The 15,688-nt window shown below is 45.3% G+C and overlaps 1 protein-coding gene across 1 annotated transcript; it reads right to left on the bottom strand.

The window, feature by feature from the left end:
- Nucleotides 1–6,172: 6,172 nt before the first annotated feature.
- LOC307014327 (immunoglobulin superfamily member 1-like) lies at nucleotides 6,173–11,190 on the bottom strand (the record flags this gene model as incomplete). The annotated part of the gene is made up of 6 exons (XM_079642201.1): nucleotides 6,173–6,282; nucleotides 6,779–6,907; nucleotides 8,799–9,122; nucleotides 9,501–9,836; nucleotides 10,164–10,499; nucleotides 11,100–11,190. 6 exons carry the CDS (start codon nucleotides 11,188–11,190, stop codon nucleotides 6,173–6,175), a joined length of 1,326 nt encoding a protein of 441 aa, XP_079498327.1.
- Nucleotides 11,191–15,688: the final 4,498 nt, after the last annotated feature.

Here is a 15,688-nt window from a genome sequence, read left to right as displayed (position 1 = left end):
GGCTGGTAGTGTCACTGCTGTGATATTAATGTTTGACTGGCTGGTAGTGTCCCTGCTGTGATATTAATGTTTGACTCTGGCTGGTAGTGTCACTGCTGTGATATTAATGTTTGACTGGCTGGTAGTGTCACTGCTGTGATATTAATGTTTGACTGGCTGGTAGTGTCCCTGCTGTGATATTAATGTTTGACTCTGGCTGGTAGTGTCACTGCTGTGATATTAATGTTTGACTGGCTGGTAGTGTCACTGCTGTGATATTAATGTTTGACTCTGCTGTGATATTAATGTTTGACTGGCTGGTAGTGTCACTGCTGTGATATTAATGTTTGACTCTGGCTGGTAGTGTCACTGCTGTGATATTAATGTTTGACTCTGGCTGGTGATGTCACTGCTGTGATATTAATGTTTGACTCTGGCTGGTAGTGTCACTGCTGTGATATTAATGTTTGACTCTGGCTGGTGATGTCACTGCTGTGATATTAATGTTTGACTCTGGCTGGTAGTGTCACTGCTGTGATATTAATGTTTGACTCTGGCTGGTAGTGTCACTGCTGTGATATTAATGTTTGACTCTGGCTGGTAGTGTCACTGCTGTGATATTAATGTTTGACTCTGGCTGGTGATGTCACTGCTGTGATATTAATGTTTGACTCTGGCTGGTAGTGTCACTGCTGTGATATTAATGTTTGACTCTGGCTGGTAGTGTCACTGCTGTGATATTAATGTTTGACTGGCTGGTAGTGTCACTGCTGTGATATTAATGTTTGACTCTGGCTGGTAGTGTCACTGCTGTGATATTAATGTTTGACTCTGGCTGGTAGTGTCACTGCTGTGATATTAATGTTTGACTCTGGCTGGTGATGTCACTGCTGTGATATTAATGTTTGACTCTGGCTGGTAGTGTCACTGCTGTGATATTAATGTTTGACTCTGGCTGGTAGTGTCACTGCTGTGATATTAATGTTTGACTCTGGCTGGTAGTGTCACTGCTGTGATATTAATGTTTGACTGGCTGGTAGTGTCACTGCTGTGATATTAATGTTTGACTCTGGCTGGTAGTGTCACTGCTGTGATATTAATGTTTGACTCTGGCTGGTGATGTCACTGCTGTGATATTAATGTTTGACTCTGGCTGGTGATGTCACTGCTGTGATATTAATGTTTGACTCTGGCTGGTGATGTCACTGCTGTGATATTAATGTTTGACTGGCTGGTAGTGTCACTGCTGTGATATTAATGTTTGACTCTGGCTGGTAGTGTCACTGCTGTGATATTAATGTTTGACTCTGGCTGGTGATGTCACTGCTGTGATATTAATGTTTGACTGGCTGGTAGTGTCACTGCTGTGATATTAATGTTTGACTCTGGCTGGTAGTGTCACTGCTGTGATATTAATGTTTGACTGGCTGGTGATGTCACTGCTGTGATATTAATGTTTGACTGGCTGGTGATGTCACTGCTGTGATATTAATGTTTGACTGGCTGGTAGTGTCACTGCTGTGATATTAATGTTTGACTCTGGCTGGTAGTGTCACTGCTGTGATATTAATGTTTGACTCTGGCTGGTAGTGTCACTGCTGTGATATTAATGTTTGACTCTGGCTGGTAGTGTCACTGCTGTGATATTAATGTTTGACTCTGGCTGGTAGTGTCACTGCTGTGATATTAATGTTTGACTGGCTGGTAGTGTCACTGCTCTGATATTAATGTTTGACTGGCTGGTAGTGTCACTGCTGTGATATTAATGTTTGACTCTGGCTGGTAGTGTCACTGCTGTGATATTAATGTTTGACTCTGGCTGGTAGTGTCACTGCTGTGATATTAATGTTTGACTGGCTGGTAGTGTCACTGCTGTGATATTAATGTTTGACTCTGGCTGGTAGTGTCACTGCTGTGATATTAATGTTTGACTGACTGGTAGTGTCACTGCTGTGATATTAATGTTTGACTCTGGCTGGTAGTGTCACTGCTGTGATATTAATGTTTGACTGACTGGTAGTGTCACTGCTGTGATATTAATGTTTGACTGACTGGTAGTGTCACTGCTGTGATATTAATGTTTGACTCTGGCTGGTAGTGTCCCTGCTGTGATATTAATGTTTGACTCTGGCTGGTAGTGTCCCTGCTGTGATATTAATGTTTGACTGGCTGGTAGTGTCACTGCTGTGATATTAATGTTTGACTCTGGCTGGTAGTGTCACTGCTGTGATATTAATGTTTGACTCTGGCTGGTAGTGTCACTGCTGTGATATTAATGTTTGACTGGCTGGTAGTGTCACTGCTGTGATATTAATGTTTGACTCTGGCTGGTAGTGTCACTGCTGTGATATTAATGTTTGACCACCTTTGAATTCCATGCCGTCACAGTAACCCATCCTATACAATTAACCATTGTTGTTCTCTACCGTCCACCAGGCGCCTTGGGGGACTTCTTGGAGGAGTTAGATAATCTCCTCTCACACATCCCTGAAACTGGACCTCCCGCTGTACTTCTCGGAGATTTCAACCTCCAGACAGGGAAGATATCTGAACTAACATCTCTGTTAACCACCTTTGCTTTCTCACTGTCTCCATCCCCACCAACTCATAAAGCTGGCAATGTCCTTGATCTCATATTCTCAAGGAACTGCTCTACTTCTAACCTCTCTGTAAACCCGCTCCACACATCCGATCACTTCTTCATTTCATTCTCTCTACCCCTTTCCAAACATAACAACCTCATCTCTTCTAACTCTGCTCCTGTCCGCCGTAACCTCCGTTCCCTCTCCCCCTCTACCTTTACCTCATCGGTGCTCTCAGCCCTCCCTTCCTCTGACTCGTTCCAACTCCTGCCTCCAAACGCTGCTGCAAAAACTCTCCTCTCGACTCTCTCATCCTCTCTGGACTTTCTCTGTCCTCTCACATCGCGGCCGGCTCGTCAGTCCCCTCCTGCTCCCTGGCTAAATGATGCACTGCGTGCTAATAGAACCATCCTTCGGGCAGCAGAGCGGAAATGGTGGAAATCCAAACACCATGACGACCTCCTAACCTATCAGGCTCTCCTCTCCTCTTTCTCTGCTTCCATCTCTCAGGCAAAAAGCACTTTCTTTCAAGATAAGATCCAATCTTCCTATTCCAATCCCAAAAAACTATTTTCTATCTTCTCCACCCTCTTGGACCCCCCCAAAGCACCTCCCCCCTCCTCCCTTCTGTCAAGCGACTTTGTTAACCATTTTGAAAAAAAGGTTGATGATATTCGCTCTTCTTTTTCTGACTCACCTTTACTCACCGCTGGGTCACCAGACCCTCCCTTCACCCACACACTGACCTCCTTCACCTCTGGGTCACCAGACCCTCCCTTCACCCACACACTGACCTCCTTCTCCCCTCTCTCTCCAAGTGAGGTTCCTACCCTCGTTACCTCTGCCCGTCCTACCACCTGTTCTCTTGACCCTATCCCCTCAAACCTCCTTCAGACTATCGCTCCTGATATTCTACCATTTCTCATTTCATCAACACTTCTCTAACTTCTGGTCACTTTCCAAACAGTCTCAAGGAGGCAAGAGTAAACCCTCTCCTAAAGAAACCCACTCTCAACCCGTCTGATGTTATTAACTACAGACCCGTCTCTCTCCTCCCGTTCCTGTCTAAAACACTTGAACGCACTGTCTTTAAACAACTCTCCTCTTATCTCCATCAGAACAACCTTCTGGATCCGCACCAGTCTGGTTTCAAGGCAGGTCACTCAACAGAAACTGCTCTCCTTGCTGTCTCTGACAAACTGCACACTGCTAAAGCAGCCTCCCTCTCCTCTGTCATCATCCTTCTGGACCTGTCTGCTGCATTCGACACGGTGAACCATCGGATCCTCCTTCGCACTGTCCAAGAACTTGGAGTTTCAGGCACTGCACTTTCCCTCCTCACCTCATACCTCAACGACCGCACCTACAGGGTTACTTGGAGAGGGTCCGAGTCCGACCCTTGTCAATTAACTACAGGGGTCCCTCAGGGCTCGGTTCTTGGTCCCCTCCTCTTCTCCCTGTACACAAACTCGCTCGGGTCTGTCATTAGCCCGCATGGTTTTTCATACCACTGCTACGCTGACGACACCCAACTAATTCTGTCCTTTCCCCGCTCAGAGACCCAGGTCGTCGCACGCATCTCTGCTTGCCTAGCAGACATCTCTCGGTGGATGTCTGCTCATCACCTCAAGCTCAACCTTGACAAGACTGAACTGCTCTTCCTTCCGGGAAAAGATTGTCCCACTCTTGACCTAACAATCAACATCGGCACCTCTGTTGTTTCCCCGACTCAGACTGCAAGGAATCTGGGTGTGGTCCTAGATAACAAACTGTCCTTCACTGCAAACATCGCTGCTACAACCCGCTGCTGCAGATACACGCTTTACAACATCAGGAGGATACGTCCCCAGCTGACCCAGACATCAGCGCAGATTCTGGTCCAGGCTCTCGTCATCTCACGCCTAGACTACTGCAACTCCCTCCTGGCTGGTCTACCTGCATGTGCCATCCGACCTCTGCAGCTCATCCAGAATGCAGCGGCTCGTCTGGTCTTCAACCTTCCCAAATTCTCCCACACCACACCGCTCCTCCGCTCCCTTCACTGGCTTCCAGTAACTGCTAGAATCCACTTCAAGACACTGGTACTTGCGTACCATGCTGCGAATGGATCTGGCCCTTCCTACATCCAGGACATGGTTAAACCGTACACCCCAGCACGTGCACTCCGCTCTGCATCAGCCAAACAGCTCGCTGCACCCGCACTGCGAGGGGGACCCAAGTTCCCATCAGCAGAAACACGTGGGTTTGCTATCCTGGCTCCAAAATGGTGGAATGAGCTCCCCATTGAAATCAGGACAGCAGAAAGCTTACACATCTTCTTCAGACTGAAAACTCATCTCTTTGGACTCCACTTCGAGCGATAGAATTACTAACAAAGCACTTATATACTAATAAAGGGCTGGCTGATCTAAAGCCAGTTGAGTAGCACTTGAAATGTTTGGCTCTATGAAACCTGATGTACTTATATGATTCTGTTTTCTTAAAGGTTGTATCTTCCTGGTCGAATGCACTTATTGTAAGTCGCTTTGGATAAAAGCGTCAGCTAAATGCAATGTAATGTAATGTAATGACTCTGGCTGGTAGTGTCACTGCTGTGATATTAATGTTTGACTCTGGCTGGTAGTGTCACTGCTGTGATATTAATGTTTGACTCTGGCTGGTAGTGTCACTGCTGTGATATTAATGTTTGACTCTGGCTGGTGATGTCACTGCTGTGATATTAATGTTTGACTGACTGGTAGTGTCACTGCTGTGATATTAATGTTTGACTCTGGCTGGTAGTGTCACTGCTGTGATATTAATGTTTGACTGGCTGGTAGTGTCCCTGCTGTGATATTAATGTTTGACTCTGGCTGGTAGTGTCACTGCTGTGATATTAATGTTTGACTCTGGCTGGTAGTGTCACTGCTGTGATATTAATGTTTGACTCTGGCTGGTAGTGTCACTGCTGTGATATTAATGTTTGACTCTGGCTGGTAGTGTCACTGCTGTGATATTAATGTTTGACTCTGGCTGGTAGTGTCACTGCTGTGATATTAATGTTTGACTGACTGGTAGTGTCACTGCTGTGATATTAATGTTTGACTCTGGCTGGTAGTGTCACTGCTGTGATATTAATGTTTGACTGACTGGTAGTGTCACTGCTGTGATATTAATGTTTGACTCTGGCTGGTAGTGTCACTGCTGTGATATTAATGTTTGACTCTGGCTGTGTTTGATATTATATTTGCATTGTTTTAATTGGTATAAGGGGATAACAATTGGGGGTTAGGGACTGTGGGTCCTGAAGCTGCCCTAATTACCAGGGAGTCTCCCTACAACAGAGGGTATCTCCTCCAGGGGCAGTTTAGATACTGCTCTGGGGTTTTACCAGCCCACCAACACCTACCACACCATACACACTGCTTTGCTATCCTGGCGGTCGGACCGACGCTTTAGTGCCTGAAATAAGTGATACGACGGGCTGCGTGGTGTTAGAGGCCACGCTGTAAACGCCCCCCTAAACAGATTACGTTGACCTTGCGTGTAGATTCTGGGGGTTTAGTCCTAAAAAGATTGGACTGCCGTTTTCTGGAGCCTTATCAGCACCGGATCTCGGCATCGGAGACGGCCTAGGTTTTAACGTTGGTTGTATCGAAGTTCGATTCCTTTTCACCACCAAAGATAACATAGATGTTCTGGTTGTCCTCCTCTTTGTTGAACTTCATGGCCCCGAGACACACTGAAACACAGGCAGGAGGTGTTTCCTGAAGATCAGATTGAATTCTTCACGCCTTCAAACTAAGTTAACCATCTCCAAGTTGCTAAGGGTAAAGAAATGGTCAGACTTCATTCCCATAATCCAGAAGTCATGTTATAATAGAGTTACCCTCTGGTTCCTCTCTCCAGTTCATCAGACATTTCTTCATCGATACACCACACGTGTATTTGTTTGATCTCCCCCCAAAATACAAGTAGATACTGTGATTTACAGGATTCATTATGTGTTTGATGCACAGCCCTAAGACACAAGCATTGGATCAGAAACACTTTTTTTCTTCACTCATATTGTCCATGCATGTACTTTGTTCAAAATGTAAACTCAAACTGAATAAATTAAATAAAACAGAACAAAGGAACGTGGCTTATCGTTTGACTGGAATCTGAAAGCAGTTTGTACCTGAATGAAATAAAGTATATTAAAAACACAAACAGTCCGTTAAATCAAAGAGACATACTTGGAGTTTGGTTGAGGTCGGCGGGTCTCCTCCTGCGGATCAGGAAGAAGAAGAAGACCCCCCCCAGCACCAGCAGGACCAGCAGGAGAGCCCCCCCACACACTGAGGCCACCAGCACCATCACAGGAACTACCAGAGAAACACACAGTCAGTCATTTCATAACATTACATATCATGTATCTGACGCGTCTATCCAAAGCTACTTACGATAAATGCAAACACCATAAAGAATCAATCTCGGATCAACAAGGAAAGAGCAGATATATTTATTTCAAACAAGATCATACCACATGAAGTGCTGGTGGATCACAAGGCCTCACTTAAATCAACAAGTGCTCTTTTTATTTTATTTAAATTCTTTATTATATATTTGTTTGCAATAACTTAGTTGATAAGTTACAAAACAGATGCATTTTCAGACTCTGCATTCTCTATTATTAAACTGACCCACCTACACACTGACTGCTGATGCTTTTTGTGGTGGTATTTGGGTGGGGTTGGGGGGGGGATAGTTGTAATTACTTGCTTTTTCTTTAGGCATTAAAGGTGAATTCACAAATTGTCATCATACGTTACTTCAAAACAGCAGCTTCGCTCAGTAAGCGTATAGAAAATACTCCAAGAATTTCACAGTAGCAAGAACCTCATGGAATCCACATCTACAGGTAGCAACACTGCTAACGCAGTGGAAGTCTCATACACTCGGTGAGGAGGTGGTGCTGCCATCAATTAAGGTGTTGGTGGGTGTTATGCTGGGTGAAAAGGCATGCAAGCAAATGGACTTGAGTCCATTGTCAGACAGCACCGTACAGCAATGTGAATGACCAGCTAATAGCGCGGATAAAAGCCAGTCGATGTTTTGCACTACAGATGAATCAACTGACAGAGCTAACCTTGCCAACCTGCTCTCATACGTAAAGTATGAACACAACGGAGAAATAGAGGAGGACTTTCTCTTTTGTAAATGTTTGCCAACACGCACAACTGCAGAGGCACTTTTTGACATGTTGAACAGTTTCATAACGGAACATGGGATTGATTGGTCAAAATGCGTGGGTATTAGCACAGACGGGGCAGCAGCCGTGTTAGGCCGACAGGGTGGGCTTGTTAAACGTGTACAAGCAGTGGCTCCACAAACTAAATCAATCCACTGCAGCATCCACAGGGAGGCTCTCGAGGCCAAAAGAAATGCCTCCTGATCTCCAAACTGTTCTGGATGAAGCAGTACGAACGGTCCATTTCATCAAGGCCCATCCACTGAATGCCCGGTTGTTTGCCGTTTTATGCGATGAGATGGAAAGTGATCACCGGCAATTACTTCTGCACACCGAGGCCCGGTGGCTATCGAGAGGAAAGGTGATTGCGCGATGGAGTGAGAATGTTTTTACTTGACTCAAAATGTGAACTTTCAGATCACTTCAGTGATGCCCCGTGGCTTGCCAAGTTGGCATAACTGGCAGATATTTTTGAGCATTTGAATGGACTCAATCGGAGTCTTCAGGGGAAGGCAGTGACACTTTTTCACGTGCAAGACCAAGTTGAAGCTACAATCAAGAAGATGGAGATGTGGGCCAGGCGCCTGGAGCGGTCAAACTATGACTCGTTTGCAAACCTATCAGATTTTTTGGACACCGCGGAAATGCAGCTTCCAAATAATGTGAAAAATGATGTCAGGGAGCACTAGCACAGTTTGAAAACACAGCTACGGATGTACTTCCCTATCCCTGACACATCTGCAAACTGTATCAGAAATCCATTTAGCCACCCTGGACGATGACATCCTCACAAACCTTACATTACACATGTGACAGTGAATCAGTGTATCGATACAGTATCGCCACGCAAAGTATCGCGATACTATGCTGTATCCATTATTTCCCCCCACCCCTACTGCCTAGTGCTTTTGACGGTGTGTGATGCACAAACACTAGAGCTATTCGTTTTTGTGCCATGGACATGTCTGCTACTCTGCGATAGTACCTGAGTACTACTTTTCCCTTTGGATTGAGTTTCCACTTACATGTGATGATGACATTGAGGGGTGCTTCCTGTGTGGAGGTGAAGGTCCTGGAGGACAGGGTGACCTCGTACAGACAGCTGTAGTTTCCCTGCTGCTCTGGTCCGGCTGCAGGGAAGCTGAAGGAGGCCGAGTGGTTCACTGCCGGCCTGCTGACGTTAAGGCGGGACCCAGAGAAGAGGAGGGAGAAGAGTCCTCCAGGATACTGAGGAGCGATGGAGCAGGTGAGGAGGAAGCTGTGACCTCTGGTGACCTCTGCACCTTCAGGGCTCCAGAACAACCCCCCGCTGGGCGACGTGAGGGAGAGGTTGGGCTGCTGCAGCGGCACTGAGGGGAAGAAGAAAAACAAGAACAAGAAGAAAACATTGCGGATCTGCAGGGATGGATATCTCAAATGTGTCCGCTTCAGTCAGAGCTCAGTGTGTCAGGGAATGGGAATGGGGCCCTCTGCTGGGACTACCTCCACGACCTGACTCCAGAGAAGATGGACGGAGGGTAAACAATGAACCTCTTAATCCTTAATCCTCAAATCCTAGTGAAAACATTCTGAGGACTGTATCGTCAGTGACTTTGACTTTCTATCTCCTTCACCTGCATAGCAAAGAACTCTCTGCCAGACTGAACTCTTACCAGCTGTGGGCCGACAGCTCTGAAATTATGTTTTCTTTTATGTAGAAATAAGCTCAAACATAACTTGATGCTTACCAGAAACAGAGAGTCTGACGGAGTCACTGAAGGGAGAGCTGAAGTCTCGTCCAGAGACTCGTATCTGATACTGACACCGGTACCATCCTTCATGCTCCAGGTTCACTTCCTGAATGCTGAAGGAAGCAGAGCTGCTACCTGGAGTTCTGGACTCTCTGAAGGAACTGGAAGTCTTTTCCAGGATGAACGTTGTGTTAGAAATCAGCTGTTGATGTAGAGAGGACGAAGAACAGGTGATGCTGACGCTCTGACCCCAGGTGACCTCAGGACCATCAGGGCCCACGAGCACCTCTCCACCGGGAGACGTCACGGAGAGGGTGGGCTTCTGCTGCGGCACTGAGGAGAAGAAGAAGAAGAAGAAGAAGAAGAAGAAGAAGAAGAAGAAGAAGAAGAAGAAGAAGAAGAAGAAGAAGACATTAAGCAGCTGCAGGGATGCCGTATTTCTAAAGTGGACCCTGAAGGTAGCATCTCCCTGGTTCCCTCTGTAGCTTATATTGTTCGTGCACTCTGCTTTGGCTATCAAAGTCGAAAAAGCACAAGACCTGTGACCCTCCGTTTCCAGAGCAGAGTCCCTACAGACTGAGCTGCTGTCCCCACACAAGAGAACAGGGTTAAGATAATGTAACGTTCTTGGAGTTATGAATATCAGACGGAGCTTCTTACCAGAAACAGAGAGTCTGACGGAGTCACTGAAGGGAGAGCTGAAGTCTCGTCCAGAGACTCGTATCTGATACTGACACCGGTACCATCCTTCATGCTCCAGGTTCACTTCCTGAATGCTGAAGGAAGCAGAGCTGCTACCTGGAGTTCTGGACTCTCTGAAGGAACTGGAATTATTTTCCAGGATGAACGTTGTGTTAGAAAACAGCTGTTGAGGTAGAGAGGACGAAGAACAGCTGATGCTGACGCTCTGACCCCAGGTGACCTCAGGACCATCAGGGCCCACGAGCACCTCTCCGCCGGGAGACATCAGGGAGAGGGTGGGCTTCTGCTGCGGCACTGAGGAGAAGACAAAAAAGAAGAAAACATTACGGATCTTCAGGTATCATGTATTTCTTAGTGGACCCTGAAGGCAGCATCTCACTGGTTCCCTCCACAAAAAAGATTTTTGGGATGATTGCAGGAAATTAGCTTTGTGGCCTTGAACACTGTATGTAGTTCCAACACGCCACCTTCTCCACCCACGCCATAGGACACATTCTCGACCTTGTTTGCTCTACAAACCTCCCAATACTTAACCTCCAGCCTTAACCCTTTCCCTTATCCGACCACAAACTCATAAAATGTAACATTGAATTCCCCGTTCCCAATCGATGCCCACCCAGAAAAATCACCTTCCGTAATCTACTCTCCATTGATCCCCACCATCTCTCTGAACTGCTACCCTCTAACATCCCTCTGGAAACAACCATCAGCTCACCTGACAATATACTCTACCATCTTAACACCACCCTACTCCCTTCCCTCGACAACCTAGCCCCCCCTCAAAAGGAAAACTGTCACTTTCAAGACCCCCTCACCCTGGTTCAGAGGCGCATTCCATAAAATGAAGCAGACCGGCCACCAACTCGAACATCTATCCAAGAAAATCTCCCTCACAGTCCACTCCGAAAATGTCCAACTCCATCTCACTGCCTACAAAGATGCACTCACAGCCGCCAAATCTGCCTACCTCTCCGCCATCTTCCATGACCCCTGCTGTGACCCCAGGACCCTCTTCTCCACAGTAAACAAGCTCCTCAAGCCCCGTACCGACAACTTCCCTACCTCTACTTCCGCTCTAATATCAAAGAGCTTCCTCCACAAAAAGCCATTTGAATTTTTCAATTGGATCTTGGATTTTTGCATTTATAAGATATTGGTCAGAGACCTTTGATCCTCTGGTTCCCAAGGCCAGTCCCTGCACCGTGAGCTGCTGTAACCACACAAGAGAACAGGGTTAAGATAATGTAACGTTCTTGGAGTTATGAATATCAGACGGAGCTTCTTACCAGAAACAGAGAGTCTGACGGAGTCACTGAAGGGAGAGCTGAAGGCTCGTCCAGACACTCGTATCTGATACTGACACCGGTACCATCCTTCATGCTCCAGGTTCACTTCCTGAATGCTGAAGGAAGCAGAGATGCTACCTGGAGTTCTGGACTCTCTGAAGGAACTGGAAGTTTTTTCCAGGATGAACGTTGTCTTAGAAATCAGCTTTTCAGGTAAAGTTGATGCAGAACAGGTGATGCTGACGCTCTGACCCCAGGTGACCTCAGGGCCATCAGAGCCCCCGAGTGCCCCCTCACTGGGAGACGTTAGGGAGAGGGTGGGCTTCTGCTGCGGCACTGAGGAGAAGAAGAAGAAGAAGACATTAAGCAGCTGCAGGGATGTCGTATTTCTAAAGTGGACCCTGAAGGTAGCATCTCCCTGGTTCCCTCTGTAGCTTATATTGTTCGTGCACTCTGCTTTGGCTATCAAAGTCGAAAAAGCACAAGACCTGTGACCCTCCGTTTCCAGAGCAGAGTCCCTACAGACTGAGCTGCTGTCCCCACACGAGAGAACAGGGTTAAGATAATGTAACGTTCTTGGAGTTATGAATATCAGACGGAGCTTCTTACCAGAAACAGAGAGTCTGACGGAGTCACTGAAGGGAGAGCTGAAGCCTCGTCCAGAGACTCGTATCTGATACTGACACCGGTACCATCCTTCATGCTCCAGGTTCACTTCCTGAATGCTGAAGGAAGCAGAGCTGCTACCTGGAGTTCTGGACTCTCTGAAGGAACTGGAAGTCTTTTCCAGGATGAACGTTGTCTTAGAAAACAGCTGTTGATGTAGAGAGGACGAAGAACAGCTGATGCTGACGCTCTGACCCCAGCTGACCTCAGCAGTAGGATACATTGACATGCTGGGCTTTTCGAGTCCAGCATCTATTGTTGAAAGATACCACAATAAAATGTATATTTTGAATTAAACCTTGGATTTTTGCAGAGGGAGAACTTGTGTTGCTCATTTCAGGGTCTGATAACAGTTCTGCTCTGATTGTCTTGTCTTAGCTTGCCGTCATTATCCCTAAAACTAAAGTGTATTCTGATTGAAGTTTCTGTTTCCTGCTTTTTCCGGCCTTTGGGTTAATTTATTAATGGATTGTCTAATCATTTCTCTGGTATTGATATGCTGAACATTATTTGGTTGCATAACATCATGTTGTTTTTGGTCTTTAAAATCAAATGTGTTGAATATGATTTGCTCGAATGTAAACTAAATACAAAGGAATAGTTCTGACACCGCTGGTACCTTTGAGCTCGCTGAAAAGAAGCTGACTTTGAGAAGATAATAACTAATATTCTCTCACCTGAACAGAACACACCAGCGTCCTCACCGTGTCCACAGTTATTAGTCCCAAATCCTGGATGGGTACACTCAGTCACAGAACGTTCACTTCCTGAACAGCTGACATCATCAAGCCAGATTGGTCCGGTCCCCGGACCATAGTGGGCTGATGGAGGAGCGTTCAGTGCTGAACCACAGCCCAACTGTCTGCAGACGACCTGAGCATCGTTTAGATCCCACTTATCATCACACACTGTTCCCCAGCTACTGTAGAGGTAGATCTCAACTCTTCCAGAGCAGCGATTGGACCCAGAGCCAGCCAATCTAACCTCAGGATCTATAGGACACAAAAACAGTACTTACATTATCGATTTGTATTTATTGTACACTGAAAACTGAAATGATTATTGCATTGCGCCATAACATTGGCTGATGCATCGAGTAAAGATGAGGTCAAGAGAAAAAGAGACTATAAAGAGAAGAGAGGAATCAGCAGGGCAGATTACATTCAGGGAAATTAGAAAGGAATCAAACTTCTACTGGTTCCTGTTTTAAATTCCTTTGACCTGATTACTCAAAAAATGAGTCCTAATACAGATGTAGCACCAAATGTCAGACTCCAGCTTACAGCTTCCTGCCTACGACCTGCCTAAGACCAGTATAGAGGAATGTTAAGCCCTCCCACTATTTTCAAGAGGGCGTTGCCAGATTTTCAATTTCAGGTTTTAACCAGGAGATGGCGCTTCATTCACAAATACAGAAAGACAAGTTTCATGGACTTTCAGTTGTGTTTTGAAGAGCATTTGAGCACATCAATATTTTAGATCCACTAAAGTATATCTAATCTTGTAATTCAATAATATATAGTCTTTATATATTTAATAATAATGTAAATGTTTACATTACACTTCTTTATTTGTTATGCTCATACTTTTACCTTTACAATCGTTTGCTTTAATATGCAGTATATTTTTGTGTTTGCTTCCTCCTGCTCCCTTTCGGACACATACTGTATGATTTATTATTATTCAGTGATGCAAATTAGTCGCTTTTCGGCGCCTCCCGCTTTTTTAACGCTGCTTTGGGTGACTTGTGTAATTCGTGGAGAACCGAAGAGTTTTCGTTTGGGGGGGGGGGGGGGGGGGGGGTGGGGGTCCGTCAGTCCGTCCGTTAGTCCGTCTGTTAGTCCGTCCGACTGACTGACAACTTCTCACTTCAAAAAAGAAGAAGAAATCTAGATTGCAAAATAATTAAACAAGCGAGTGCCTGTTTTTCCTGGCCAAGGACAGGTTCCTTGAACACAACACGAGCGTAACGAGTCTTCACGTGGTTATGACTCGTCTGACAGGAGTGTAGACTAGAGTGCTTACGGAGAGCACCGGAACGCCGCTCCAGCTCTTCAAATATTGCAGTACCCGTAAGGAGCCGTACACATGCCGCAGTGTTTGCGTGGCTGTGTCTTTAGTTGTAAGCACAGTGGCGATCTGTTGTTGTTAGCATCTGGTTAGCTAGCTATGCTAACAAAAGAGCTTTTCTACAACCAGGTGGAAGAGAGCTCTCTCCTGAGAGGCTCAGATAACCTCAGCTCAGTGAGGTTCAGGCACACCTTGATATGATCATTATAGTTATTAATGAGACATTAGAGACTCAATGAAAAACAGGTATAAAATACTATATGACAGTAACAAGAAAGTTGTTAAAAATAACAAGAATAGAGTTTAAAAGAGTGATTTGTAAAATATCCGAAAAGAAAAATCTGCTTACAGTTCTGTTTCAAATGGGTGATGAAAGATGTACCCATAGATCTCCTCATGTTGCTCTCAAAGTGCACCAGATTGATGCTTTTAACTTCAATATATTTTTTAAAATCTTCCCGGGGGAGCATGCCCCCGGACCCCCCTACAGAAGGTTAGGTCCCCCCCACTTAAATCATGTTCACATGAATACTAAATACATTTGCACACATCTTGTGTCAATATCTTTCTGTTTTGGTGGTCATGCCACACCGTGCGCATGACCACCTGCATGCATGCATGCATGCGCGAGTCATGGTAAGATATCTGGATTCAGAGGTTGCTTGTTCTTTGCACAGCATGAAAGAAAGGCCAAATGAATTGTCGGTGATTTTAATTTTTTTAAGCAGAGGTTGAGTTCAATCATTTGTACGGACCTCGGAGGGTGTTGTAAAGGAAAAAGGTTCTCCACCCCTGCTGTAAATAATAATAAAACCCCTTGATTTATAACTTAACATCTCAGTCTCTATTGATCTGAGTATATTATAAAGAACAGTTAATTGAAGCATTATAGCACAGGCCTTTGTCAGATGGTATATTACGCTGTTTCTTTCTGCTTCGAATTGTTCTCTCTTTTTTCACCATACGTGTGTTTGCATCACTGATTATTATTAATATGAAGACATTATTAAGATAAGATAAGATGTTACTTTATTGATTGAACATTTTAGTTTAGAATGTGCTGTCCCACGGTAATTCAGAAGGCTCACAGGTCACATTCAGACCATTATTTAAAACAATAGGTGCTTTCACACCGTCTACAGTTTGATTTGTATAGAGGGAGCTCTGTGGCTGAATGGCCAGCGATTAGGTGTGGTGCATTTATCATAGGTGATCAGAGCTAACTGCCTGCCGTCAGCTTTCATTTAAAAAACAGATCTGATTTTAAGACTATTTCTGCGCTCATAAAGAATGATAAGAATAAGAATAATGCGTATTGAACTGGTTTCATTAATTAGTGAGTTTATTTAACACTAGAACCGCCAATCGGGTCAATTTGTGTGATGTGTGTTGTGTGTGTGCAATGTCACTTTTTTTCATTAAAATATTAAAGTCTCCCAGTCCCTGACTTTTCCTGAAAGT

The sequence above is a fragment of the Notothenia rossii genome, assembly GCF_949606895.1.
Source record: "Notothenia rossii genome assembly, chromosome: 8".
NCBI classification, from domain to species: domain Eukaryota; kingdom Metazoa; phylum Chordata; class Actinopteri; order Perciformes; family Nototheniidae; genus Notothenia; species Notothenia rossii.
The sequence above is the reverse complement of the archived record's forward strand: the minus strand, read 5'-3'. Positions and strand labels throughout refer to the sequence as shown.